Below are 25,273 nucleotides of genomic sequence, written 5' to 3' on the forward strand. Positions count from 1 at the left end.
CAGTACTTACAGTGTCAAATTCCGCCTGCAGTCTTATTTACATTTTTTCCTCAGCAAACCTCTGAGGGCAAAACCATCTGGAGAAATGTGGCGGTCACTTTTAGTCAGATCACAGAGATTTTCATCCAGTCTCCATTATTGAGGATTCCAATCACAGAAAGCAGTCAGTATTGTTTTAAAATGCCCTTTCTTTGACCCTGTTTCTCTGAAGGTCAAGTGCACTATCATTCCCTGTAACCAAGGAAGCAGAATCAACGTGTTCCTGCTGTTTTGCCAGCTGCTGAAGGAGTTGGTCTAATAGTAAGATTAATTTCATCTGGGAAAGACAGTCCCAAGTTATCAAGCTTCCCCCTGTTCTTAAGCCCATTAACCTGCTCACTGTGAACTGTGAAAGAGCAAAATGAAATCTGAGAAGAGTTTGCCCGTATCTTGCATTATTTTCAAATTAGCAAAATTCAAAGGAAAATCCCCCACATTCCCCATGGAGTATCTTAAGCCTTAAACAAATGTATTTAAAGGAACACAGACCTTTCTAAACTAGTCCAGGGCACTCAAATATGAAATAGTGTGATCAGTCTTAATAGACTTAAGAATTCATACAGTGAGTTCATGTCACATGTGATTAACTGGTTTAAACTCGGTAACAAAATACTCCTATGAGGCTGTAGTGAAGGCTGTCAAATAGGCGAAAAAAGAAAATATCTTTAAATTCTTAGAAAGTGAAATCATGTTGACGTGTTAAGTTTGGGGGAAAAAAAATGGCCATATACTTCACAAGTTTTCAAATAGTAAACTTGAATGCAACAGACTTCCACTACACAGGTTTATGCAACAAATGCATGGCCTAGGTATCTAAGTAGTATTGGTATTTTCTGTTAACTTCAGAGACTCCTAGTTTTAGCACAGAAATGTGCTCACTATTGAAATTAGGCTCTTTACTTGATAGAAAATATAATTATTCATTGTACAACTCTCTTGAAAATAATGTAAGTAAATGATTACTGTAACTACAGGAGCATATCTATAACATGGGTATAATGTAAATGCAATTGCTATTTAGTGTGGGGTAAAGTATTCTACACAAAATACGTGAGAAAACCAAATGAGTGACCTTCTCACTCTAGGCTTTCATTTGTACAATTCATTCAGGAAAAACATTTATGATTAGCAGCTGTCTTTCCTGGAACAAAAACCAAGTCCTGATTATAATAAAACTTTATCACTACTTAACCATCTGTTTAGAAGTAGACCTCCCAACACGAAAGTTTGGAACAGCTGCATTGTAAAGGAAGGTACAATCCTCGCAACAATTAATCAGATGTGATATAAAAACATAAAAGAATAAAAAAATAAGACTAAAAGCAGCTTGTTTTCTGAACCAAAAGAAAAGCTAGCAAAGTAAAATAAATTTGAAATAAAATAGAAAACCTATCCATTATAGTGTACCAATGTAGTACTATGTTAGCACACTATATTTGACAGATTTCATAGTACTATGTAGTTAGTACACATATGCAGTTAGTTTAGCTTTCCTAGTACTAATGTAGTAACTACTAATGATAGAACTACTACTAATGATACTAACTACTAACGTAGTTAACAACATTGTCACAGCTGCTTATGTCACCCACAAAATCTAAAAGTTTTCAGCAAGAAATATAAAATATGAAAAATGCCTCTTTAAATAAAGGTCATGTTAGATTTGTAGTGCCTGGTGATTTTTTTTTTTTTATGGCACTTTCTGAAGTACTATATACTGCACAGAAATACTACAGGTACAAAGGCTTTCACTTTTATGTTTATAGGACATCAACTATGCTACCATAATAAACATCCACAGCAAACCAGAATTAGTATTTTATAACTTTAAAAGAGTTTCTGATATTTCAACAGTGACTTTATTATAGAACAATGCTTAGAAGAATATATATTATGTTTAATGTAACAGAGGACCTCTTAATGAAATATCCTGAAATTACTGTACCTAGAAATTTTAATGGGAAAACACAATTCAGAAATTAGTTCAGATCTCTATCATTCTACTTATTTTTGTTGCTGTATGTGTTTCACTTATTAGAAATGTCATTGTAAGAATGTCTGTTAACTCTCTGGTGTATGCTTGCAGAAGATTGGGACCATATCTTGTACTGGAATTTTTGCCAACATGTACAAGGGCTGTGAAATTCAGTCCATTTGAACTGGAGGGAAAAGGCAAAGGGGTAAAGGGGAAAAAGCAAATTGGTACTAAATGTAGTTTTATGAGTGAAGACAACTCCACATATCTCAAAGCAGTTTTCAGAATCATGACATTAACCAATCCTACCTGGTAGAGATTAAAAACATTTTGTGCTTAACTACTATGTGATTTCCTTAAAAGTCCATGAGGATGCAACTGATATTTTCATTTTATCACTCACATTGCAGACTTTACTTATACATAGGCAGAATGAGAGAACAAAACAGTTTCATGAAGCACGCCAAATGTACTTCTGGTGTACCACTGGAAGAGAGATGCTGAAGAAAAGTTGCACGGCATGGAGAATTACCTGCTTTGGACCAATCTGCAGAGGACTGCATTTGCCTCGACTCTCAAACCAAAAAGTATAATTAGCAATCATTTAATATGCTGAAGTGTAAATAATTAATAATGACTTGCATTAAATGACACAGGATCTGCACAAAACTCGAGAAATAGAAAAATACACTCAGAAACCTATGTATCTGCTGTCTTGCCTCTTTCATCATTAAACTAAAAACAGGTATTTGGCAGTTCGAAGTCTGGTAAAAGTAAATTTTGCTTCTTCCGTTTCACTTACCCATTTTTTACCATTTTATATATATGTTAAAAGTTATATATAAAAATTCACATATTCATACTTACTTTTCCTGGTTTTTTTATTCCAGTAAAGTAGTTCACATTCTACATTTTAGTTGCCATCATATTAAATTCTTATGGTATCTATATATACATAAAATATATATCTATACCTAAAATTGTCAGTTTGAAGCTAAGCTTCTCTAGACATTTCTTTTTATGTCCTTTGATATAAGTAAGGTTTCTTCATAGCCATATAGCCAAGTCACTTAGTATTCACTAAACTGACTTGTGTACATACACATCTATCTTCTCAGTGTCTTCAGGCATGGTGACTTCACCACCTCCCTGGGCAGCCCGTACCAATGCGTCATCACCCTAACTTGAATATACTGGTCAGTTCTCACTAAGCATAAACCAATTCCAGAGATATTAATAGAAAAGATAATAGAAACTAAAGGAGGGCAGAGTTAAGGAATCACAGACCAAATATGTTCAACTGCATCAAGAAATTTGAACTATTTTTTTGCAAGTTTTCTCTCATAAAAGAGTTAAAGAATTTCAATGAAAAATATGGTACCAAGTTTTACACCATAAAACCTGCTACAATTCAAATCAAATCAGACTTATTTTTCTGTAAGTATTTTTCCTAAAGAACTTCTCTAGCTATTGATTAAAATAGGCTTTTATAAAAACATACATATTGCCTGGAAATATCCAAATATATTTCTTTTACAGACACAAAAAAAGTTTCAGTTCAGTGATGTTCTCTGGAATAAACTGTCCTGACAACTTGGGTTCTTTGTAGAACAACAGATAAAGTTCAGATCACTACAGAAGCATTCACCTATATTTTAACTGCCCTACAACAGGATGCTGCTGCAAGGTCTTGTATGAGACACATGACAACAACAGTCATGGAAGAAGTTGCAATTTTCAGCATATCTGCAGTCTGAAAAACTCAGATTACATCTTAATGCAGCACCCCAACATCTATATTACACCAGTGGCTATGCCACATTTGGTAACATTATGGAATTCAGAGTCTGCCAAACTGTATACGCAATTTAGGATCCCATTACTCCAATATTCACTTTGTATGAGATACTTCTCAGGCTGATGGCATGTCTAAGTTTTATCCAATTAACAGTAACTTGAGAAAAGCCGTATTTGAACTAAAATTGAAAAGACTCATTATTAAAAATTCACCTTGAAAATTCATCCAGAAATGAGAAAACGGTCAATGATAATAACAAAATGTTAAAGATAAATGACCTTATTTCTCACTTCCTTAATTCTTACAACAAAGAAAAAACTTATTCCTTGAGAACAGAAGTGTTTTTACTCTTCTTTTTCAGCACACTGTGCTTTGTCTGGACTTAAACCTAAATTGCTGAGCTACTTTTGATGTAGTTTGTCAAAGAGATCCAAAGAGGAACAAGAAAATACTGTATGTGATAAAGAAACCTTGCATTTTTTTAATCCCATGGTAAAACATATTTTTAAAAAGGCTTAATATTTTGATAGGTTTTTATCAGGGCACCGAAAGTAACTGAAATCCTCCAGCAATGCAACTGACATAAACAAGATCCCAGTATGCAGAGGGCTGAATAGAATCATCTCCCTCCGTAGCCACTGACAGAGAAAAAAAGTGTACTGGGAATTAGTATGTGGCTGTCATGGAACTAGCCATGTTTCCCTAGAAGAGGAAGTTTTATCTACTGCTAAACGTTCTTCCTGGTCACATCAGAGCTAATGTTGGAAAGACAAAATAGCCCTTACTCCTCCCCACACTGACAGTCCTGTTTAAAAACTCTTCATTAAAAACTAAGGCACTGCACAGGAAATACATCTATATTTCATGACCAAATACATTTTTCTTGAACAATATGCAAATCAAATCTAAGTTGGCACTGAGACTGAACTTGAGCCACTGATTGTGGCACAGTGACAGTAGTAAACAATACTTGAGAGAAGCAGTGTTACTTCTTTTTGTATTAAGGCTAAAGTATTTCTGTGCTTTTCAAAAGCTGCTCAGTATGTGGATGAATTGCTGAAATTCCCTCTGAATCCCCTAGCTGTTCTCTGCACCCCAACTTCAGAAACTCTAAGTAAAAGGAACTGCTGACACTAAAAGTGGAACTTTCTCAACCAATCTGCTCAGAAATAGTTTGAAAAATGCAGCAAGAAACACTGCTATAAAGCAGAAGCAAATGCAGTGAGAGCATTTGAAACCATAACAAGAACAACTTTACAAAGTCCCAAAAAAAGAGTAGGTACAATAATACATGCAATACTGGAGTGCACTCAGTTAACTTATATGACACAGTCACAGTTTCATGGAAAACAAAGCTGATAAACTATTGCTCAAGAAAAAAACCCCGACACATGGCCTACTTACATGGCAGTCTGATTTGGTTCTTGATATCATAGCTTTCAATAAACCCATGCACTAGGTATGTGGTAATTAGGTTGAAAAAATGATGCAGATAAGAGATAAACCTGCCAGTTACTTACATTAAGTTATCCCGTTTTCAACTTGCCTTTCATAATTTGTAACTTAAGATTCAGTGCATAATTAACAAATCTCTCTTTCCACTTAATTTTCATCAATGAAAGACATGCTGAAAAAGCCTCTCATTTTTAAGGTCAGTGTCAAGTTTAATGCTACATTTTCTCTGACAAACAGTGAGTACAAACATGGAACTGTATCATACCTCAAGAAAACTAGTAATGTATTTTGCTTGTATTAAAAACCACATCTGACTGAAGACAGAAATAGCAGGCAGCCAGCCATTCATAAAGAAATGGTTTAACATTAACATGGTCATAGCATTAGTTAACTCTTAATGAGATACTGCTGCTTATAACATTTTTCTCCATGAACAATTTTTCATGGTGTTATGCAGTGGACAGGCATATAATTTAAGGAGGTGAATACTATAAAGAGATGAAGCCCTCTATTTACCCACCGGCCAGGAAGAAATCACAGAGCTTCATACACTCTTGAGATGGAGCGATCTCTCCAGTGGCAAGATACAACCATCACACTATGTTACCACGGTGCATTTCCTGCACGAGGAATTACAAATGTCACATATTTTATGTGCCTTAGATGTGATTACAGCACTCAAGTTCTACCAAAATAGTATAAGGTTTGCCAGTATTCCCACTGTAGGTCTATTTCCAAGTTTGCTTGGAAGTGTTTCTAAAAAATGCAGCTTGCCAAATTGATACCTGGTATTGCAAACCTGAGGGAAAATTTGCTTGTCGGTTTTCAGTGTGAAATTTTTTTGAAACTACTCCTTAGATGTTATTTCCAGGATATTCAGTAGGCCATTTTCCACACTACTTAAAAGAAACAAATTTTTTTTAGAAAAGAATTGCTCTAAGGATAAAATGTCAAATTGATTTCTGAAAGCACAATGACACACATATCTCCTTCAAATGTAGAGCTTCTTTTGAACTAAAAATACTTTTTTAATATTCAAGTGTTATCTTAGTTTAATAGGTCAGAACACCCCCCCTCCCCAAACTAATGTCTGAAAAGTGGCCTTGTCTATAGAGGTCTCAGACTACTGCCCTTCATTATTTTTACTTACATAATCCTGTGATAAATCATAGTAAATTTGAAGGATATGAAAGCAAATAATTTTAAACAGACAAAAATTCTATTTTATTTTTTGACTGAAGTTAGAAAACTGAAGGAGATAAAGACATTCTTTTATATGGCCATGATCACATGCAGATTCAGTGTTTAGGAGTTGATCTGTACGTTTTAGCTGTTGAGCATCCAGGCTTCTGTGAATATACATCAGGATAAGACATAACTGAATATCACTTTAAGTAGATTTTTTACTATTTTGTTTGTGTAGGCAGAAAATATAAAGTCTTATTTAAATTAATCATCCCACTGTAAATTCAATATAGTGCATCAGTAAAACAAGTTCAAACATGGTTCTGGATTTAAATGACAACTCAAGAGATGACCAGAAACTTTTCATGTCCAAAATGGTCAAGATGATCAAATGGCCAGAATTTTTGTTGTATTAATCTTTTAAACAATCTATAATACAACCAAGTTTCTGTATAGTTCATGTTGATTTTCCTACTTGCATTCTTAATATGGGGGCCACCAGAATGAAGCCAAGTAGACAAACTACATACTGGTGTCACTGTTTTCTTGTTTGTCCCCAAGTGTAAAGCAATACAGTTCTATAAAGATTTTCTGTTCCATTTTTGCTTAACTGTAAACATCAAGGACTCCCTAATATGTTTTTCATTTCAAAAGCTCATATACCGACTGTTGTGATCTGTCACTCACCTCAGCCACCTGCTGAGTCTCCACTACCTGCTGAGCCAGCACCTCCATATTGGTTGCCATGGTGAAACAAGATCATTAGAGAACCTGTTTGAAAAGATGCCAGCAACTTCCATCAGGCACAGAAGTTTGAGTTTTCTCTTATTATTAAAGAAATCTTTGTCCTATTAGTAAAGAAAACTCCAATATGACTTTTGGATTATTTACAATACTATTTGACAAATAAGAAAATATGCCATGGATGAGTGTGTGTGTGCACATATACACATATATATGTACAGTACAAGCATATTGAAACCATAGTGTTAAAAAAGCTGAGGCACATAGTTTACTTTATGAAGCCTCTAATGTACTATTTTTACTCTGTTATTTAAGCTCCAAATAAGAGGTGTTAATTTCATACATCATAACGGATTAATTTGTGCATCAACTACTGATGTAGTCTGTGGAATTCACAGACCTCCAAGGTGCTTTCCTTCACTCAAGGAGAGAGGAACCTTACAGTTCAACTGCTTCTACACTCCATGCTGGATAAGGAAAGAGCAATCTAAGAATGCTGTTTCGAAGCAATTTTTATTGAATCATTCCATGAAACTGTCATGTTATTACAAAAATCTTGCATCACAAGGGAAACAAATTGGTACATCTAAAATGTATTTTCTATTACCTGAACTATTTGTTATTATGTGATATATTTTTTCCTCCTCACATTATGAGAAATGCACATATGTCTCTAGGACTGTCCCCCGTACAAGGTGATTTCTACAAAATTGACAGTGTTGTAAATGTAAAAATTCATTAAGTTAAAAACATTAAATTTGATTGTGGTAAATTAAATTTGAAAATTATTTTGTGTATGCCAATAGAAAATTGTTCCTAAGAGTGCATAATCAATGTTGAGACACTCATTATGGAAATCACCTCTATGCTAGTTTCTCATACAGCTTGTCATTTTTATGCAAGTGTTCAACTTCCACGGTAAATTTATGAACCATTTCCACCAGATCCATTTAATATTGCAGCTTGGTGGTGGTTTCTCAGTTGTTCAGTAATTCCTTTTCAGTGTTTATTTTAAATTCATTTTAATGGTCAGCAGGGAAGATAACTATATGCTCATAACATGCGGTTTTCTCAGTGTTTTAAGATTAAGAAAGCCTTGAACATATTTTGGTCTTAAGAATACCTTTTTAGGACCCAATGAAGTCTTTGCTGTGTAAGGCTCTGGTAGATTTGCTGCCGGTGCTGTTATCCATCAAGGTTTTTTTGTACTTTCAACCCTTCCAAAACAACAAGTTGAGGCTGTCTCATCTAATTCAACTGGAAGCCAAGAGACTGTACACAGCTGTGCCATGTAAGCTTCATGTTGACTCCCAGGATGTGAAAAAAGGTAAAAATCAGCTTCCTAGCAAAACCCCATGAGCATATTTTATTCCCAAAATAAACCAACAACAGAGGGTGGAACTTAAAAACCGCACGAAGACACCTGTTGCACCAGGAAAGTACTTTCAATGTAATAGGGTAGCAAACAATGTAGATGCGTCGATGTCCAAAATAACGGCACAAAACCATCAATCTCAGAACATATGCTGTACTTGAAATATTCTATGGGTACGAACCTACTAGGCTGACACGGCAAAAGGCAGAATTCAAGCTTACTGATATTTGGGTTTTTTTAATGGAAATCGTGTCCTTCATTCTGCGCGTTCGGCTCAGCTACATCAAGGAGCACCCCAGCACGCTGCTCCTAAGCGTGTGGACATAGGCAGAAAAGGCGGGGCTCTGCCAGGAAAGTCTGCTACAGGGCAACCGTGGCGGGAACCCAGCAGGAATCCTTGCAGCAATTGATGCGACATCAGAAAATGCCGAGGTCAGAGCCCCGTCCAGGAGCAGCTCCGGCCACGCCGTCCCGCGCCCCACGGCTGCCCACTGCTGCCGCCGCGGGGCGACTCCCGCCCCGCGACACCGCACCCCGGAAGGGGCCATCCCTCGCCCCAGCCCATGACCTCATCGGAGGCACAGCGCTCCCGCCCCCGCCACCCATTGGTTGAGGCAGCCGCCTGTAATGCCTGTGGCACCGCCTCTCGCGTGAGAGGGAAAACACCCGAGGGACGCGACTAAGCACAAGATGGCGGCGCTGGCTGGCGGCCAAGTCCCAGGCGGGGCTGCCGCCGCCGCCATTAGGCACCCTCCCCCTCCCCTCCGGTATATCCTTATGTCGGGCTACGAGGGGCCCAGGTATGGCAGTAGGGAAGTGGCCGGTAATATGGCGGCGGTCTCAGCCCCGTATGCAAAGTACCCGCCGCCCCCTCCCCTCCGCCCTCCCGGTGGCAAAGGTAAAAGGGTCGGGTTCAAGCCGCCGCCTCCGCCCGCTCAGACTCCATCTTCTCTCTCTGTGTCCGCGTCCCGAGCTCATCATCGCCGCGACCATCGCCCCTGCGACCCCCCCGGACAGCAGAGTGCTCTCACCGAGCCCGGACCGGCTCCGGCCTCAGGCGGCCGACATTCCAGCCTAGCGGCTCCGCAACGGGATTCGCGCACCGGATCGGCTCCGCGCCTCACTACGGCGTTCTCTATCTCCAGGCGCTGTGGGCCAGCCTTCGGCCAGCTCTCTCTTACCAGCAAAATACCGGAGCTTTCTAATTCCCCCTCCCCTTAAACCGAGCGTTACCCGTCCCCTTGCCGCTCGCGAGGGTGTCCCGAACAGGGCCCCGATGCGCCCCCCCGCCCCTTCCCTCTTCTAGGCCCCAACGAAAGAAACCCAACCGGGCCGCCTCGATTTTAAAAAACGATTTTTACCTCAGGAATTCGCGTCAGGCGTGCCCTGGCGGTGACCCTGACCCGGGCCCGGGCGGGCCGGTGTTGGGTGACGGTGCCCGGCGGCGGCCCTCCCTCCCCCCGTGAGGGCGGTGGCGGTGAGGGGGCTACCGGGGTCCACGGAGGGGAGGGGGTGGGGGCTGGGTCTGTGTTACGGGGCCGCGTGGGGGGTGGGGGTGGTGTTTTGGTTTGTGTGCCGTGCCCCTGTGAAAGGTCAGAGTTCGTGACCCCGTTCGCCGCTGCCGCCGCCCGGGAGTGCTTCCTCGCTTCCTCTTCCCAGCACCAGGCCGGCCGCGGCCCCCTCCATCCCCCTCGCGGGGCGGGGCTGGGGACGGCAGCGGGGGAGGGGCTACCTGAGCCGCTCCGAGCCTTCGCGCCAACGCTCCGCCGGGCCGCGCCTCCGTGCTGGGAGCACTAGCTGCGTCCGCATCCGTCGCACACGTGGAGTCGGTCCCAGAGAGCTGTCGTGGGCGCTGGCTGCGCGCCGTCCGCAGAGGGCACTGGGTGGGCACCTGAGCCGGGGAGATTGCAGGGTTCTCTTCTGAAACTGCGAGAGGAAGCAGCTGCCCCTGTGCAGAGGCAGATTTTGTTAACCCGTGCTTGGACACTGGGAGGGCCTGCGCAGCAGCTCAGATTAATTGGCTGGAGGTGGTTATTATGTACGCAGGTGGATGTTAATGTTCTGCCTACATCATGGTTCTCAGTAAAGATGCAGAGTCAAAGGTAGGCTTGCAGTTGATGCTGATTTTCACAAAGGCCACTGCCAACCTGTCCTGAGTGTCACTTTAATTTTGTGCAGTTGATGTAATTGATGAGGTCTTTCCCAGTGGTGCAGGCAGTGAGGCTTCTGCATCTGAATGTACATGATCCAGTTTTGGGTGCAATGGAGGTGGGTCCACCTTTCAGGGCTTGTCATCTCTATCCGAGGCTATCATATGTTGACCTGTCACCCCAGTTCATGATAATGTGTGTGTAGCTATTTCTTAACCTACCACACTCCATTTTAAAATGATGTTAATACTTCTGGTGAGTTACTCTTAGGACTAGTAATTTTGAGAGAAGCAAACTGAAGGAGTGATCAGATGAACAGTAAAACTGGAAGATGTGTAGTTACAATAATCTCTGAAAGGAAATGTATGCAAGAGATAGCAGTTCAAGGCAATAACTAATAGGAGATGCTGTTGTCTGCAGTTGCAGTCAGCACCCTGATTTGGTTTGGGTATTGGGTTTGATTTTGGTGAGATTTTGCTTTTTAAAGCAGGCTATTTGGGGCAAGCATATGAGGAAATGAAGGACCACACCTGTGAATTATAGCAGTGCTGCCATAAAACTGGAGTTAAAGCATCTGATGTACAGATGTGTTTGTAATACATAAAGAAAAACATTTTGAAAAATATCTTAGGTGTTTACTATTGTAACATTAAATGCAGGATTTCCAACTTGTCCAAATCTGGACATACACCTACCTTCAAAAGCAGCTTTTTATTTTTACTTAATAAAACATTAAAGCAAAATTCAGTATATCTTTGAACGTCTCAAGTAATTTTGTATTGCTGTGGATGTTGCCAATGTCTGAATCAAGTAACTGACATTGCTGGAAGGCAAGATGTACAGAAATGCTTTAAAGGTGCATTTTTCCTTGATCTGAGTGGTACCAGAAATAAAAATGCAGTAATGAAAATTGTATATCTTATTAAGCAAAGTCTGCAAGTACCCTGTTGAATGTTTTGTGCAGTTATGTGATAAGAAACAAAATAAGATTGCTTTGTTTTGTCCTGTATTCTAAGGTATACATTGATAGTTGTGAGGATTTGGGGTGGGGGAGGTGGTAATTGTAAGTTAAACCATGTTGTCATAGCAGCATGATTTTATGGAAATAACAACATTGGTATCTAATAACCTTTGAGTGATTTAGTTTGTTTCTTTAAAAACAGTGAACAAATTCTGTGTTCTGTTACATAGCATTCTACTAATCTCTGTAACTACTTGAAATTTTGGAAATGTTAAATCTGCAGTTTGCAAGTTGTGATAAATAACAGGCTGTTATTTTAATTATTACTATTTTTTGGGATGCCTCTTGAATTAGCTAACACAAGTGCACTGTCTGTGCTCTAGTGAGATAAATATTTATTTGCTCCAACTCTTGAAATAAGTGAAATATAGAACTATACTGTATACCCTTTACTTAATAAGTAATATTAGATTGTGTTGCCATTTGTAACATTTTTTACATATATTTCTAAAAGACCATGGGTAAGCATGCATAGCTTGGTTTTGGCTTTAGCTATGAATGGAGAGAAATAAATTCAATAGAAGATGCTGGAGTTGAAAAAGATCAAAGATAACTGAGATAACTCTACAAGGAAAGGTTAATAACTAATCTAGCAGCAAAGAAAAAAATCTGACTACTCTATTTGAGGTGCAGCCAGATGCTGACCTAACTGCTCAATTCCTCCTCCTGGAGAGGGCAGGGGAATGGAAAAGCTCATAGATTAAAATAAAGACAGAGAGATCACTTGACAAATTACTGTTATGAGCAAAACAGATTTGACTTGGGGGAAATTAATTTAACTAAGTGCCAGTTAAAACAGCTTTGGATGGTGAGAAAGCCAGAAATTAAACCACTGCTTTCCCCTGCTGCCCTTTTCAGACAGACCCAATTTCCCTCCCGACTCCTCTACCTTTCCCCTGCCCTCCAGCCCTCAGAGTGGTTCGTGAGGGTTCCAGTCAGTTCTCGCGAGCGCCTTTTTGCCCCTTGTTCCGCCTCACGTTTTTATCTTGCTGCAGAGCGGGTTCCTGTCCCAAAGCCGCGGCTCCTGTGAGGGGCGCTCGCGCTCCATGGCGGGCTCCTCAGGCCGCACTTCTCGTCAGGGGCGGTGGCTCCTGCCCGCGGGCGCGTGCTGCAGCGTGGCGGCCTCGTCGGGGTCCGTGGCGGCTGCACATGCTCCAGCGTGTGGGCTTCTCACCACGGGCCGTCGTTCCCATCGGGAAGCATTCAGTTGCTCCTGGCCATAGTTATGGAAGGATTTTAGTGGTGGTATTTTTTACGCTCATCTGCTGGTCATAGGGAGCTTTCAGCTCCTCCCTTTGTGGAACAGCTTCCTCAGAAGAAAAAAAAAACCACTGCAAGGCCGCCCTATAAGAGACCCTGTGGAAGGTGCTTCCCTCCTAAGAGACGGAGTGAATTTGACGTAGATGAGAGGTACGATGAGACACGTCACTTACAAGCAGGGAAGGATGTTTCAGGTGTGCAAGAGAGAACCATTGCAACGCAAAGGTGGGCTCCAAGAGGAACCTATGATATAGGCCAAAAACCTTTTCTCTGGTTGTGTTGGTAGTGAAAGTACATAGTGGACTAACGGAGGGTCAAAACTCGGTGTGGGCCAAGAGGTGCAAAATAAATGCAAGACTTAAGGTTATTCATGTGTCTAAATGTTTGGGATTGACATTATTGTAGACTATTGTTATTTTTAAGTTATCACTTCAGGTTCTTACTTTTTTCATAGAATTTTTCTGAAACTTTTGAGGTAAATTTTAAAAGCAAAGCTCCTAAAAAATTAACATTTATAAGTGACTGAGAAGGTTTTAACAGTATAAATGGTTTGGTCTTGTTAATATCACATTTAATATAAATCTCACTTTAAAGAGGTCGTAGATGATTTTTGAAGTATGAGTCCCTGTGCCTTGTGTTTAGCTTCTACATGGCAGAGTAATATTGAGGGAAGCTAGTGACCTCTACCTTGTGGGTTTTTCACCCTCATTTCTTTGTAGTTTCCTCTTAGCAAAAGTGAGCTTGCTGTCTGCTGTAGGATTTGTCAGTTGCAGAAATATCATCAGCCTGAGTTCTGAATAGTATTAATGGTGTGTTTGGAAATATTAATGACATGCTGTTTTAAAAGAGGGGAAGTGATTCCTTGAGCTCACAATGCTCAGGTGGTGGTCAGAATTTAATTATTAGTTGTGCAGTGGAGACCATTTCAGTAAGTAAAAGATATATCTTAAAAAAAGCCACTCTATCTTATCTGTTATATACTATTTGCTGTTGTCTCTAGAATGTGTAAAGACAAAGATGCGATGTTGTCTGAGTACAGTCTGTGGCATTTGCTCTCTAAAAACTGTCAGGATGGACAGAAAGTATTTCCAGTTTCTATGGTGCTTGCTTTGAGATCACATTTGTCTACTGACAAGTACTATAGTTAATGACGTGGTATGTGATACAGAAAATTAAAATATAGGCAAGTACTAGGCAGTTTAAACTGTCCTCCAGTTGTTTTGTAGGGTTTTTTTTTGGTGTGTGTTTTTTTGTTTTGTTTTTTTTTTAACTTAGGAGAATGAGGAAAGGACATTAAAATGTAGTACTACAAGTAAAAATATATTAAAAAAAAAGAGCATGCTTATATAAAATATAAAATTCTATGCCTTTCCAAGCATAGAGGCAAGCTGGACGCTTCTCTGGGGAAAAAACTATTAAAAGAATCAAAATAATGAAATTATTATAATTATAGTAATTGTTATAATGTAATTATCTATAATTAAAATATTGTGTAATTTAGTAATAATAATATGAAGAAAGCTTGGCAAAGAATGACAATGCTGTTTCATGGGCACTTTAAAGGTTTTCTGGTCTTTGCTATTATTCTGTTGAAAATGAAGACATTCAGAATATTTGTGAAATGTTTATTTTAGGAAAGATTATTTTAAAAAAAAAAAGTTTTCCTTGTGCCTTTCTGAAAGCCTTTGTAAACCTGCCCTGGAGTCTAGAGACTCTCTTCTCAGAACTTCATCAAAAGTGGTGTTTCAGTGTTGTTCACACTGAAGGATCTAAATGTTTTTAATACACAGAAATTTGTACATTAGGTTCCCAAGTAACTTGTAAAGTTAGACTAGTGTTTTAAGCATGCATGGATGAGATTCACAAAGTGACAATGGAGTAGCTGCAGATAAAGACTGATAATTTTAATGCTTTTCAATAAGTAGTAAAATACACGGAAAACTTCTGAAGCAACAAATGGAATTGGTTTGCATCTGAGAAGTTGACCGAGTAGCTAGTATATTGTGACTTGTTACTGATTTTTTTTTAACATATGTAAAGTTGTGAAAAAAAGTGTTTGTTTTGAAGGTGCAATACCAGCTACAAGTTGGGAAGAAAGAGGAATAAATGGCGTACAGTAAGTGGAGTATCTATATACCTCTAAGACATTCCAATTTTCTAAAAGGTCGTTACTAAAATTTTCTAAATGGTGGATTAACACTCTCTGGTGCTTAGCTTTGCTCAAATGAGATTAACATTTGGACTGAAATTGTGAGGACATTTTTCTTCCTCTTGCTTTGTGGTGTATTGAGACCATATCTGTAACTGAAGTAGAGTTCATTAGTAGTTGGGTTTTAGAGGAGGTAAATGCAGCATGAACTGGAACACTCATCATAGCAATTAGATTTCTACCAGGATGTCTCCACTACCATCACCTGAGTTTATGCTCTTCCTTAGTTCGTCAGAGAATTGGTAGTAGGTAAGTGTCTGTTAACAGTAACTGGAATTGCAAAGCTGGAATTAAAGAAAAATAATGTGAAGGAAAAGCCTGTAGAACTGCAGTCATGCTTTTCTCTTTTATTTTTCCACATTACTTTAAACAATGTGTAATAGCATTGTTTGTGGGTTCTTTTTTTTTTTACAACAAAATATTTTCATGTATTCATTTCCTGCTTATAACTGAAAACTGAATACAACAGTCAGTAAATGTCAGCACCTAAATCTTCATAATGCTTTTGTTCTGCAGTTTTGTTTTGTCTTGTTTGGGACCATGGTTAGAGATCCTATTCTATGCTGAATAGTCTCTTTTTCTTTTCATCAGTGCAGAATATTTTTAAGAGGGGATAAACATTTATAGTGTATTGGTAGTAAGTTCTAAAAAGAAACAGAATTAGTATTGGTGTTCCTCCATTAACTAAGGAATACAAAAATTTTACTTTTCTCATGCTTGGTTTCTTTCTGTGTATGATGATATATGCTTTATGAAACTATCAGTTTGAGATATATCAAAATAAACATCAAACAGCAGTGTTTTTATTTAGAGTTAGGTGTGTATTTGGGGATTTTTTAAAGCTTGTTTTTCCAGATGATAAATTGAACTACCTTCATCATTTGGATACATACAGATCTTTAAAATATGGACAATCTGAACAGTTTGTTATGGTAAAAAATTCAAATATCCATTAAGCTTCCTGAAGAAAGGGAAAAATAAAAGTAATAAAAATCCCCACCTCCCAATATATTTTAATGTAAGTAAATTTTTGAACATGGCATTTTTATAGAAAGATATATTTCAATCATAAATGACATTATGTTCTTCAGTCAAGTATTATGACAAATATAGGACACAAAACCATTTTATTGCAATAATTAGAACAGCACTTCTCAACCTTCTTTGTAAAAAAACCCCAACAAAACATTAAAAACAACACTCCAGAGATTATATCCTCAGCTGGTGTAAATCAGCATAGCATCTTGAAGTCCTACAGACATTGGCTGCTGAAAATTGAGCCCTGGAGATGCAGTGCACAATAGCAGTCTGATGCCCTTAGCCATAGGAGTACCACAGCACTCCAGCAAAGCAAATCGACGTGCATTTCGGTTCACCAGCATCGTTGAAATGATGTGCTGGTTATCTGGATTAAACTTTTGATGACATTTTTCATATCAAGAACAGCAGAAACGACAGGAGCTTTGAAAATAGACTATTTAAATAGATGATAAAAATCTTAACACTATTAGGTAGACTAGTGTTAAATAAAATTGTAGGTTTATAATAAATAAAAAACAACCCTTGTTATTTTAGAAGTGATAAAATTCAACATCTGGATTTGTAGAGCTACTGGAGTGCATTTCAAAGTACTACAGTATGAAATTAAACCTTTAACATAAATTATATGGTGATCTGTATAAAAAGTATAAATTAATAGTAAGTAATTATCCTGGATCATAGCCAGTGAAGTGTTGGTAGACCAGGTACATTGAATGTGTTCTTTGTTTATTGTCTGTGGAAGCAATTTAGCATACAAGGGAGATAATTTCATGCTGATACTTGTTAATGGATAAGTAATAAAGTGGGCCCCAAAACCATGAAAAAATGAAGCTGTAGTTTTATAAAAATAATAAAGTGCTTTAAATGAGCGTTTGTTGTTTACTACATTGTTTTTCATTTCATGGTAAACATCAAACCCAACCTAATGAAATACGATAGTGCTCTAGAGTAAATAAAACCAAGCCTGTTACTTATTGTAATCAGTATTTCTTGTCTTGATGTTAGACACAGTTTATTGTGGGATCAGCAGAGAAGCTTATAGTACAGGTTGAACTTGCACAGATACAAAGATCACCATAAATATTCTCTATTTCAAAGTTTCAATTTGTAAAAATGTAGATGTAAGAAGAAGGAAGCAAAAAGAGCAGTCTGGAAACAGTTCATATCCAGTGTATGTAGCCAGTTTGCCTGAAATACACTGTTCACTTCTGCAAGACAGAAGAGGGTTGCTGGAAATGTATAGAAATCTGAGAATTTATTCTAAGTCCAATGAGTGATAGCTGCTATAATATGGATGCTTCTTCCATGGCTTCAATCCACCTAAAAACAGCAAGAAATTAAAAGTGGTACACGTAAAATCATATGCATTTTAAGAACATACATAGTTCAAGAAAAATAAGTATTTTAAGAATGTAAAGCCTAAAGAGGACTGTTACTTCCCATCCCAACTCTATTGAGGAACTATAGTGTCTTGATTACAGCAGGGAACTGGCTACTGGTTATATTCTAGTACAACCTTTACAAGTAATTTCCTGTAAAATCTCAAAACATAGTATAAATGCTGTCTTACTTGAGTGGTTCTGTCTTTTCTGTTCTATGTTGAAAAGAAACAAAACCTCTTGTAAACACTCATTTCCCTTCCTGTGTGTCTTGAGGTGCTGTCATTTTTATTACTAATTTCACAACTATCTTTTCTTTACCTACACAGGGGAGCAAGTTCTCCTTAAGGAACTGAAAAGCACCAGGTAGATCTCTAATGTCACCTAGGCCAACCACATGCAATTGGGCTTAATCAACACTCTGAAAGCTGTTTGTTTCCTCTGTTTCCTGAAGTGAAGGAAAGGGAAAAGCCTTGCATTAGCTTTTGGACCTGTGCTCTGTGTAGTGTGGAGGTTCTGTGTCATACCTCTGTGCTGAATTGTTATCCTCTGCTCGGAAGCTATAAAAGAGAGTCTGCTTGTGGTAGAGATGAAAAACTGCATCTGTATTTCCTTCTTCCTTTTCTGGAGCAATGGTGAAACCCAACAAAGGCAAACTTTCTGTGGCAACTCTGTCCTGAAAGCAAACCAGTGAACCAAAATTTAGAGAGAAGGCTTGTGAGAGTTTGAGGACTCTTTCTGAATAGCAAGAAGTCAAATATCGGAGGGCAGTTTGTGAAGAGGGCTGACGAGGTCCAGCTAGGGGTGTGGCTGGGCCCCTCATCTAAGGAGAGCTCCCTGTTGGGACCAGGTCTGACAAGGCAGGCAGTTGTGAGAACTGCCATGTGTACCTTTCACGTTTACTTGTGCTGTCTGTAGAGAGTAAAGAAGGAAACTCAGACAGCAGACTATTTCAAGTCAGTTTGCGCAGTGCTTCATTTCCTACGTAGGTGTAGAGGAGAAGCTTATAGTGCAGGTTGAACTTGCACAGATATAATGATCACCATAAATATTCTATATTTAAAAGTTTCCATTTGTACAGTACCTCATTTGCTATGTAGGTGTAGAGGACTTTGCCTTTGATAACAAACCAGCGTTTCTTCCAATGTCTTTTGCCTCTCTTGCATCTGCTGAGGTAACCACTGATGGTAACTCCTTCTTCTGAGGCTGCCACCTGAAGCAAGGTAGGAGAAACCAGGATTTGTAACAGCAAAGGCTTTTCTGCTCCTGATTATACATATTTGCATTAAATCAGACAACCAGGTCTAAGTTCATGAAACCATAAGTAGACTATTTAAAATATTAAGACAGAAAAAATATAAGCATGGTATTACGGTTCTTTTTAACTCTTTGGAGATTTCTGATTAAACTTAATTTGCAGTAAGTCTAATGGAAAATATGCAGTTGTTTATTATTGAGGTCAGCGAGTTTACAGTTCTGCTCTGAAAAGCTGAACTTGTCCCTCTTGCCAGGTTTGTTTTTTTTGATATGTTACAAGTACATGCTTCCAAGAGAGCATTACAATCTTGTGGCTGAACACTCTTTAAGATATGGGTATATTTAGGACTCTGGAGTGGTTTTATATCAATTTACATTAATCGCTTGTCTGTGAACTTGTTTCCTTTGTGAAAGAATATTTCTGAGAGGTTACCCCATATACACATACACAATGCTGTGTACATTATTAGTTGCAGTAGTAAACCACAGTAACTATTTGGTTTAGAAACAAAGGGCAGAGATTCAAAACCAGCTTTTGTGGCACTGATAGCAAAGAAGACTGAGCAGTAATATAGCAGTGTTTTGCAGCTGAATGGAAATGTTCTGAGGCCTGGGTAGAGCACATTAGAAAAAGTTCTACAGCAATGCTGTTGTGAGCTAGTTCATAAGCACGTACTGCCTCCCTGCGGAGAGAAAGGGAATACTTCTATCCCTAAGGGCTGGGATTGTGCCTGTAGGTTCGTCTAGTATTCAACTTGTGTGTTTGTGTTGTGTCTTCGGGTCAGTTTCACCTCAGCACAAACCAAGCTGGAGAACTTCTTGAGTCTTGTCTTGACTGTACAATCAGTTCAGCAAGATGTTTGCATCATATTGCCTTTAACACAATGATAAATACCTGGTAATTTAAGTGAATTGAGGATACCGTAATGTGCTTGAGTTCAATGAGCAACTTGGCTACCTAGAGTACATCAACATGACTGACACCTTGTTCCTAGAAGAGAAACTAAGATAGCTGGAGAAATCCTCGCCCTGTGAAATTGGTGGAAATTTTATTTGTTTACATTGGTGAGATCAAGATTTTACCCATTTGATCTGAAATACTTTCTCTCCAACTGAAAGGACACTATCTGAGTCAACATTTATGCTCCTAAATTGATTGCTAAGGACCGGAGTCTACTCTCTAAATAATCAGTGGTTTATTTTCTCTTGAAATCAAAGAAAGATTTTGGAACTACAGGTCTTGTCAAAAAAGGTAACTGGTCAACAGTGTATCACATTCTCTTGATACTTCATTGACTGTGGTCTGCTGTGTTATTATGTAGTACCTTGAAATCATCTTAATTTTCTAAAGACTTCACAGGCTGATGAGCAAATTTAAGTACACTGCTCTAATTGGATTGCTTAGTGGGCTCAGAGTAGTTTTGTATTTTAAACACTATTGTGAGAGAAAAAAAAAAAAATTTGCATGATAAAAGTAAACCAGGGCATGGTCTGATGCCACTCCACACAGAATAAGTTATAAACAACTGTTGAAGTATGATTGCACAGTTCTCTACAGTTGGTCCTACCTCTGTAAGAGCTGAAGGAATCTTCTTTTGTTTTTTAAAAGATGAATAATGAATATTGTAGAAGACAGAGAAGGCACTGCTTGAACACCTGGGTGAAGTTGGAGGGAAGCTCACACTTAGGGGCCGCTCTGCAAGATTAGGAAAATTCAGAAAGGGGAGAGGAAAAATGGATGAATCAGTACATATCAAGCTAGATGTAAGAGACATATGATACACTAGGGTATATGACTAAGGGAAATGCAATGTTTTCACCATATCTAAGTTTTAGTTTAGCTTTTCTTTCAAATTACCTCTTTAAGTCTGATTAGATGGGTGTATTTTGTAGGACCTTAGGTGAATGGTAATAAGCTATAGCTACTTGAAAGAAGCCTGCAAGAAAGCTGATAAAGCACAAAACACAGCTTGTTTTCTCCTAATTTAGAATCACCATTAAGGCAATGGCTTTTCCTTTTATTTCCCTATGTTCTATAACACCTAGTCAGGATAGATTAATGGGTCCTTCTCTCTGTATGAACCATACTCTGAGTTCTGCAAGGGAGAGAGTTATGTTTCTGTCTCCATTAACCTCTCTTGTCCGATTTGGCAGCACTTGTTACCTGAGAGCTCTTAGTAAAGCAAAGCATTGTTTTAGCACAAAACTTTGTTATCACTTCTTGAACTTGGGCTTGGGGATGCTTTTTTGGCTGTTGTGACAGTATCTGTTCATGTGTTTGGCTACTGCTATTTATGGGGTTTTTTTTGTTTTTTTTTTTTTCTTTAATCAGGACATAAAAGCTACACTTCATCTGTCTCCATCTTTTTATCCTTGATAGTGTCCCTACTATTCTAGTTTATCTACATGAATAGTTGTGTAAGAACATTATTTCCTGATCCATATCTGTTCATATATATGTATATATATATGTAGCCCTCAGCTCTCCTTTTACCTTTTCATTTGGATGTGCATTTAAATCAGAAAAGAGACTTATATGTAGAAAAATGTAGAAAAACTCTTAGTGACTCTGCACTTTACCTCAGGATTTCTTTTTGTAAAAGCAACAACGTGGATGAGGACAGTGAGGAACTGCAAAGCTATTGTTTTACTTTAATGGATGATTTCTTAGAAATTTTGGGAAGAGCTATTACCTATAATTAAATCACAAAATACAGTAGTTCAGTTAGAAGGAATCTACAGTGATTATGTAGTCCAACTGCCTGACCACTTCAGGGCTGACGAAAAGTTAAACTATGTTAAAGGCATTGTCCAAGCCTCTTAAACACTAACAGGCTTGGGGCATCAACCACCTCTCTAGAAAGCCTGTTATAGTGTTTGGCTACCCTCTGGGTAAAGAAATGTTTCCTTATGTCGAGTCAGAACCTCCCCTGACAAAGCTTTGAACCATTCCCACATCACTGGATACCAGGGAGAGGAGGTCATAGGATCATAGAATCACGGAGTGGCAGGGGTTGGAAGGAACCTCTAGGGGTTGTCTAGTTCAACCCCCTTGCTATTAAGGTCAGCCTAAATCAGGTCATACGGGAATGTGTCCAGGCAGGTTTTGAAAGTGTCCAGAGATGGAGGCTCTACAACCTCCCTGGTTTGCGTCACTCACCATGTCCCCTTCTCAGGAAGCTGCAGAGAGCAATGAGGTTGCCCTTCAGTTGCCTTTTCTCCAAACTAGACAAACCCTGTGTCCCTAGCCACTCCTCACAGGACATTGTTTTTATTGTTATTCTAGTTTATCAAAAGGCTAGGGGAGCCCTCAGAAAACCTGGCTTGCTGAAAGAGTTTTATCTGCCATACAGCCCAGCACTTCTGGGACCTCTATATATGTATCTCATGCTTGAAATGAGAAATCCTCTTTAATTAAACACAACATGGTAGGCAGATCCTAACGCTTTCCCATTATGCAGACAGGTTTGTCAGTTTTGCCAAGAATGGAGGAATCTTACCTCTTTTCTTAAGTTCCATGTAGCAACTATCACAGACTTTGGCTGCTTGATCTTTGAGGTACTTCATAGGATACTTGTTTCTTGAACAATTTCTACAAACAATCTGTTCCATCAAAGAGAGATTACATGTAAATATAACTTAAATTTATGTCTATATGCACATACAAAACAAATTCTCTGAGCTGCCTGGAAGAAGATGGATAGTAGACCAGATATGTCTCCTAAAATAGTGGTAGTCAGCGTAAATCTGCTGACTGAAATATGAATGTTGTAGATTTACACTGTTGTAAGGCAAGCAGAATTATCATTGTATTTGGTTGTACACTGTTGCTGTGCCCACCTCTCCGGGAACCTAGACTTTCCCTACTAGTGAATCACAGAAAGACTGCTTTAATATTGCTTCTGTTATCATAGCTTTGTTAGTAACATTGCTTTCTTAAGCAAGCTTGTGTGTCCTTGCTATCTGTCTGTAGGTACAGGCTGATTTTCTCTGTGAAATTAAAAAAAAAAGGAAATGCTTTTCCACACAAAAATTACTGGTGGCTTGATTTTAAAAAGTATTGCTGAAGCTAAAAGATGGCCATGGTTTAAAACAGGATTGCAAGTTTATGTATATAAATAGATCTCCAGAATCAGTGATGTAGGGAGAAAACCAAGAAAGCTTATAGATCCTCTTGGCTTTAGGGTAAAAGGCAGCAGCATTTCAGTGGAGGCCAGAGGAAAGTTTCTTTTTGGTCACAGATTAAACCATGCTGTACTGCTGAGTTGTTTTACTTTTCTGGGAAGGTAATTTTACCAACTGTTATTAGGGAACAGATATGGACTAAATGTGTTACTTCTCTGGTCCAGAACAGAACTTATATTTTTAGTTAATTGCTTCATTGTCTCTAGAGCTAACTGTAAATCAGATATAATTGCTGGACCCAGCAACAGTTATCCTGTAAGCCTTCAACTGCAAACCTTGGGAATTACTTTGACCCTCAAGGGAATGTTTCTGTTTTCCTACTATAGTCTTTCAAAGTCTGATTACCTAGCAAAGCACTAACAGGTTCTGTGATAACTCAAATTCTCATCTTGATGTTGCTACAAGTTTACAGAAATTACAGCAGTGGCAGAGTGTGAATAAGGCCTTGCTGAGAAGCTTGTGCTGCTCTTACCTTCCCACAGGCGTGGCAATGATGTCGCCTCAAAGTGAGACTGAAGTCACAGCCACAGTTCATGCACATCATGACATGGGACACGGGTACCAAAGTAGGAGGCCTCTCACCCAAGGGTATTCCAAGCCTTTCCCGTAGCTTAAATCAAACAAGAACAAATGAAGAGATAGCTGCACTTCCTCTCAGCCCTGCTTTGTTACATACAATTCTCCTCTCTTCACCTGCTAAGATCCTAAAATTTCCTAATTCCAAAAGTGAAATTAGTGAGATAACATACATCAGTTGTGTTGGTAACATTAGAATAATGCTGCTAGGGTTTGTAGTGACAGTGACTTTATTGTGTGTATGATGTTAGTGTAAACAATGTGTAGTTTTGTTTTCTTAAAATCTGAAGCTTGTGGCTGTTTTTAGTTCATCCAAAGTAGTTGCACTTTAGGACAAAAATGCTTTTCCTCAGAAGAATTGTTTAAGCCACCACAGATTACAGAGTGGTCAATATTTCAGAGGTGGCCCATGAGCTGTGATGGGTTTCATTGTTTAAACTTTGCATAACTAGTTTAAATGAAAATAATAACAATATTTTGCCACTAGAACTCTGCATTTTATACCCTCCCCTCCTTTCCTTTCTCTCCCATTCCCCATTCCTTTTTGAGCTTTGGAAGTCTTGGCCTCCGTTTACCTCCACGTTGCTGTGGAAGGTGGGAGCATTGTAAGCTTTGTAGTCATCTGGGATGTGTCTGCTGATGCAGCTGTACCAGTCATCCCTTTCCGTGCAAGAGCTGTGGAATGAAATATAGCAGAGCAATCAATACCGAGCACAGCAGGGGTTGAAGCAAGCTGTTTCTGGATCAGAGGAGAAAAGCTTTACTTTATGAATGTCTGCTTTTCCCCACTACTGCATTGAACTGGTAGTTTTCTGACCAGGAATAAATTTGACTTGTGGACATATTCTGTGGGGTTGATTTGCATGGCTCCATGGTTAGGACTGTGACCGCGAAGGAACTAAATGCCCAGAAGACTTTTCAAAGTAGTCTCTGACTTGACTGTAAGCCACTCAATCTTGGATCACGTAGAACAATCTGAAATGTCTCTTTTTCGCGTGCCTAGCTTTTAGGCACTGTAGTGTTGGCAGGGGTTGCTCAAAGTAAGTGTGTTTATGCTCATCTTTATGGTGAGACACTTAAATGATCTGCATGTTGGGGAATGGACAAGTCTGTGAACCATGGTAGAGATGTGAGTGACATACAGGCTCCTTGGAAAGAGGCCAGGCCAGCAATTTGAAAAGGAAGTTCTGTCCTAGTTGCAGTTATGCATGGAGGGCAGCAGTTCTCCGCACTGGCCCCTAGATGCCCCCTTTGCATAAGGCAGAACAGTGAGCACTCTGCACTTTAGCGATAGTTGGACTGGCAGAGAAAAGCAGTAGGGCTCTTGCTGTCTGTTACTTCCCAGATGCATTGGCTCTGTTACAGCTACAAGCTGTCCTGCCTGTGTTAGCTGGTTTTCCTGCTGTGACTTCAGACTGTGTGCTTCCGGTCCCTCTGAAACTGTGCACAGCTCTAGCTAGCTGTTCCCGACATCAGTCGCAGACGCAAATTTGATTCTGTGGTCTCCCCTCCTTGAGACATACCAGCCACTCACATCAAAGCTACCCACTAGACTTTGTTGTAAATATTATAAGTGGCATCATTGCCAGCTGCTGTTCATCTGTGACTTCCTCTCACTGTCCTC

At 39.1% G+C, this 25,273-nt stretch overlaps 2 protein-coding genes across 16 annotated transcripts in view; both read right to left on the reverse strand.

Annotated features, from left to right (window-relative positions):
* Positions 1-10,018, reverse strand: part of NR2C2 (nuclear receptor subfamily 2 group C member 2) — a 37,908-nt gene extending 27,890 nt beyond the window's left edge. For 5 of the 13 annotated variants that reach the window (XR_009819817.1, XR_009819816.1, XR_009819813.1 and 2 more), the window contains exons 1-2: positions 8,320-8,413; positions 7,140-7,223 (exon numbers count right to left, since the gene is read on the reverse strand). Coding sequence is in view for 5 of the 13 variants with exons in the window: in XM_062008728.1 (XP_061864712.1) it covers positions 7,140-7,199 (60 nt within the window). In the remaining 8 variants the exon portion in view is untranslated. Of the gene's footprint in view, positions 1-5,787; positions 5,888-7,139; positions 7,226-8,319; positions 8,414-8,792; positions 9,115-9,602; positions 9,777-9,932 lie in introns of those variants that run through there. The other 8 variants (XM_010201226.2, XM_062008732.1, XM_062008728.1 and 5 more) reach the window with 7 other exon arrangements.
* Positions 10,019-15,992: 5,974 nt separating this feature from the next.
* The window catches only part of FGD5 (FYVE, RhoGEF and PH domain containing 5), an 85,950-nt gene continuing 76,669 nt past the window's right edge, over positions 15,993-25,273 (reverse strand). For all 3 annotated transcript variants that reach the window (XM_062008689.1, XM_062008690.1, XM_062008688.1), the window contains 7 exons: positions 24,225-24,324; positions 23,546-23,683; positions 22,389-22,491; positions 20,457-20,584; positions 18,716-18,844; positions 18,159-18,307; positions 15,993-17,572 (listed from right to left, as the gene is read on the reverse strand). In XM_062008689.1, coding sequence (XP_061864673.1) covers positions 17,536-17,572; positions 18,159-18,307; positions 18,716-18,844; positions 20,457-20,584; positions 22,389-22,491; positions 23,546-23,683; positions 24,225-24,324 — 784 coding nt within the window. In that variant the 3' untranslated portion in view covers positions 15,993-17,535. The remainder of the gene's footprint in view (positions 17,573-18,158; positions 18,308-18,715; positions 18,845-20,456; positions 20,585-22,388; positions 22,492-23,545; positions 23,684-24,224; positions 24,325-25,273) is intronic.

Source organism: Colius striatus, chromosome 15 (assembly GCF_028858725.1).
Source record: "Colius striatus isolate bColStr4 chromosome 15, bColStr4.1.hap1, whole genome shotgun sequence".
Classification (NCBI taxonomy): Eukaryota; Metazoa; Chordata; class Aves; order Coliiformes; family Coliidae; genus Colius; species Colius striatus.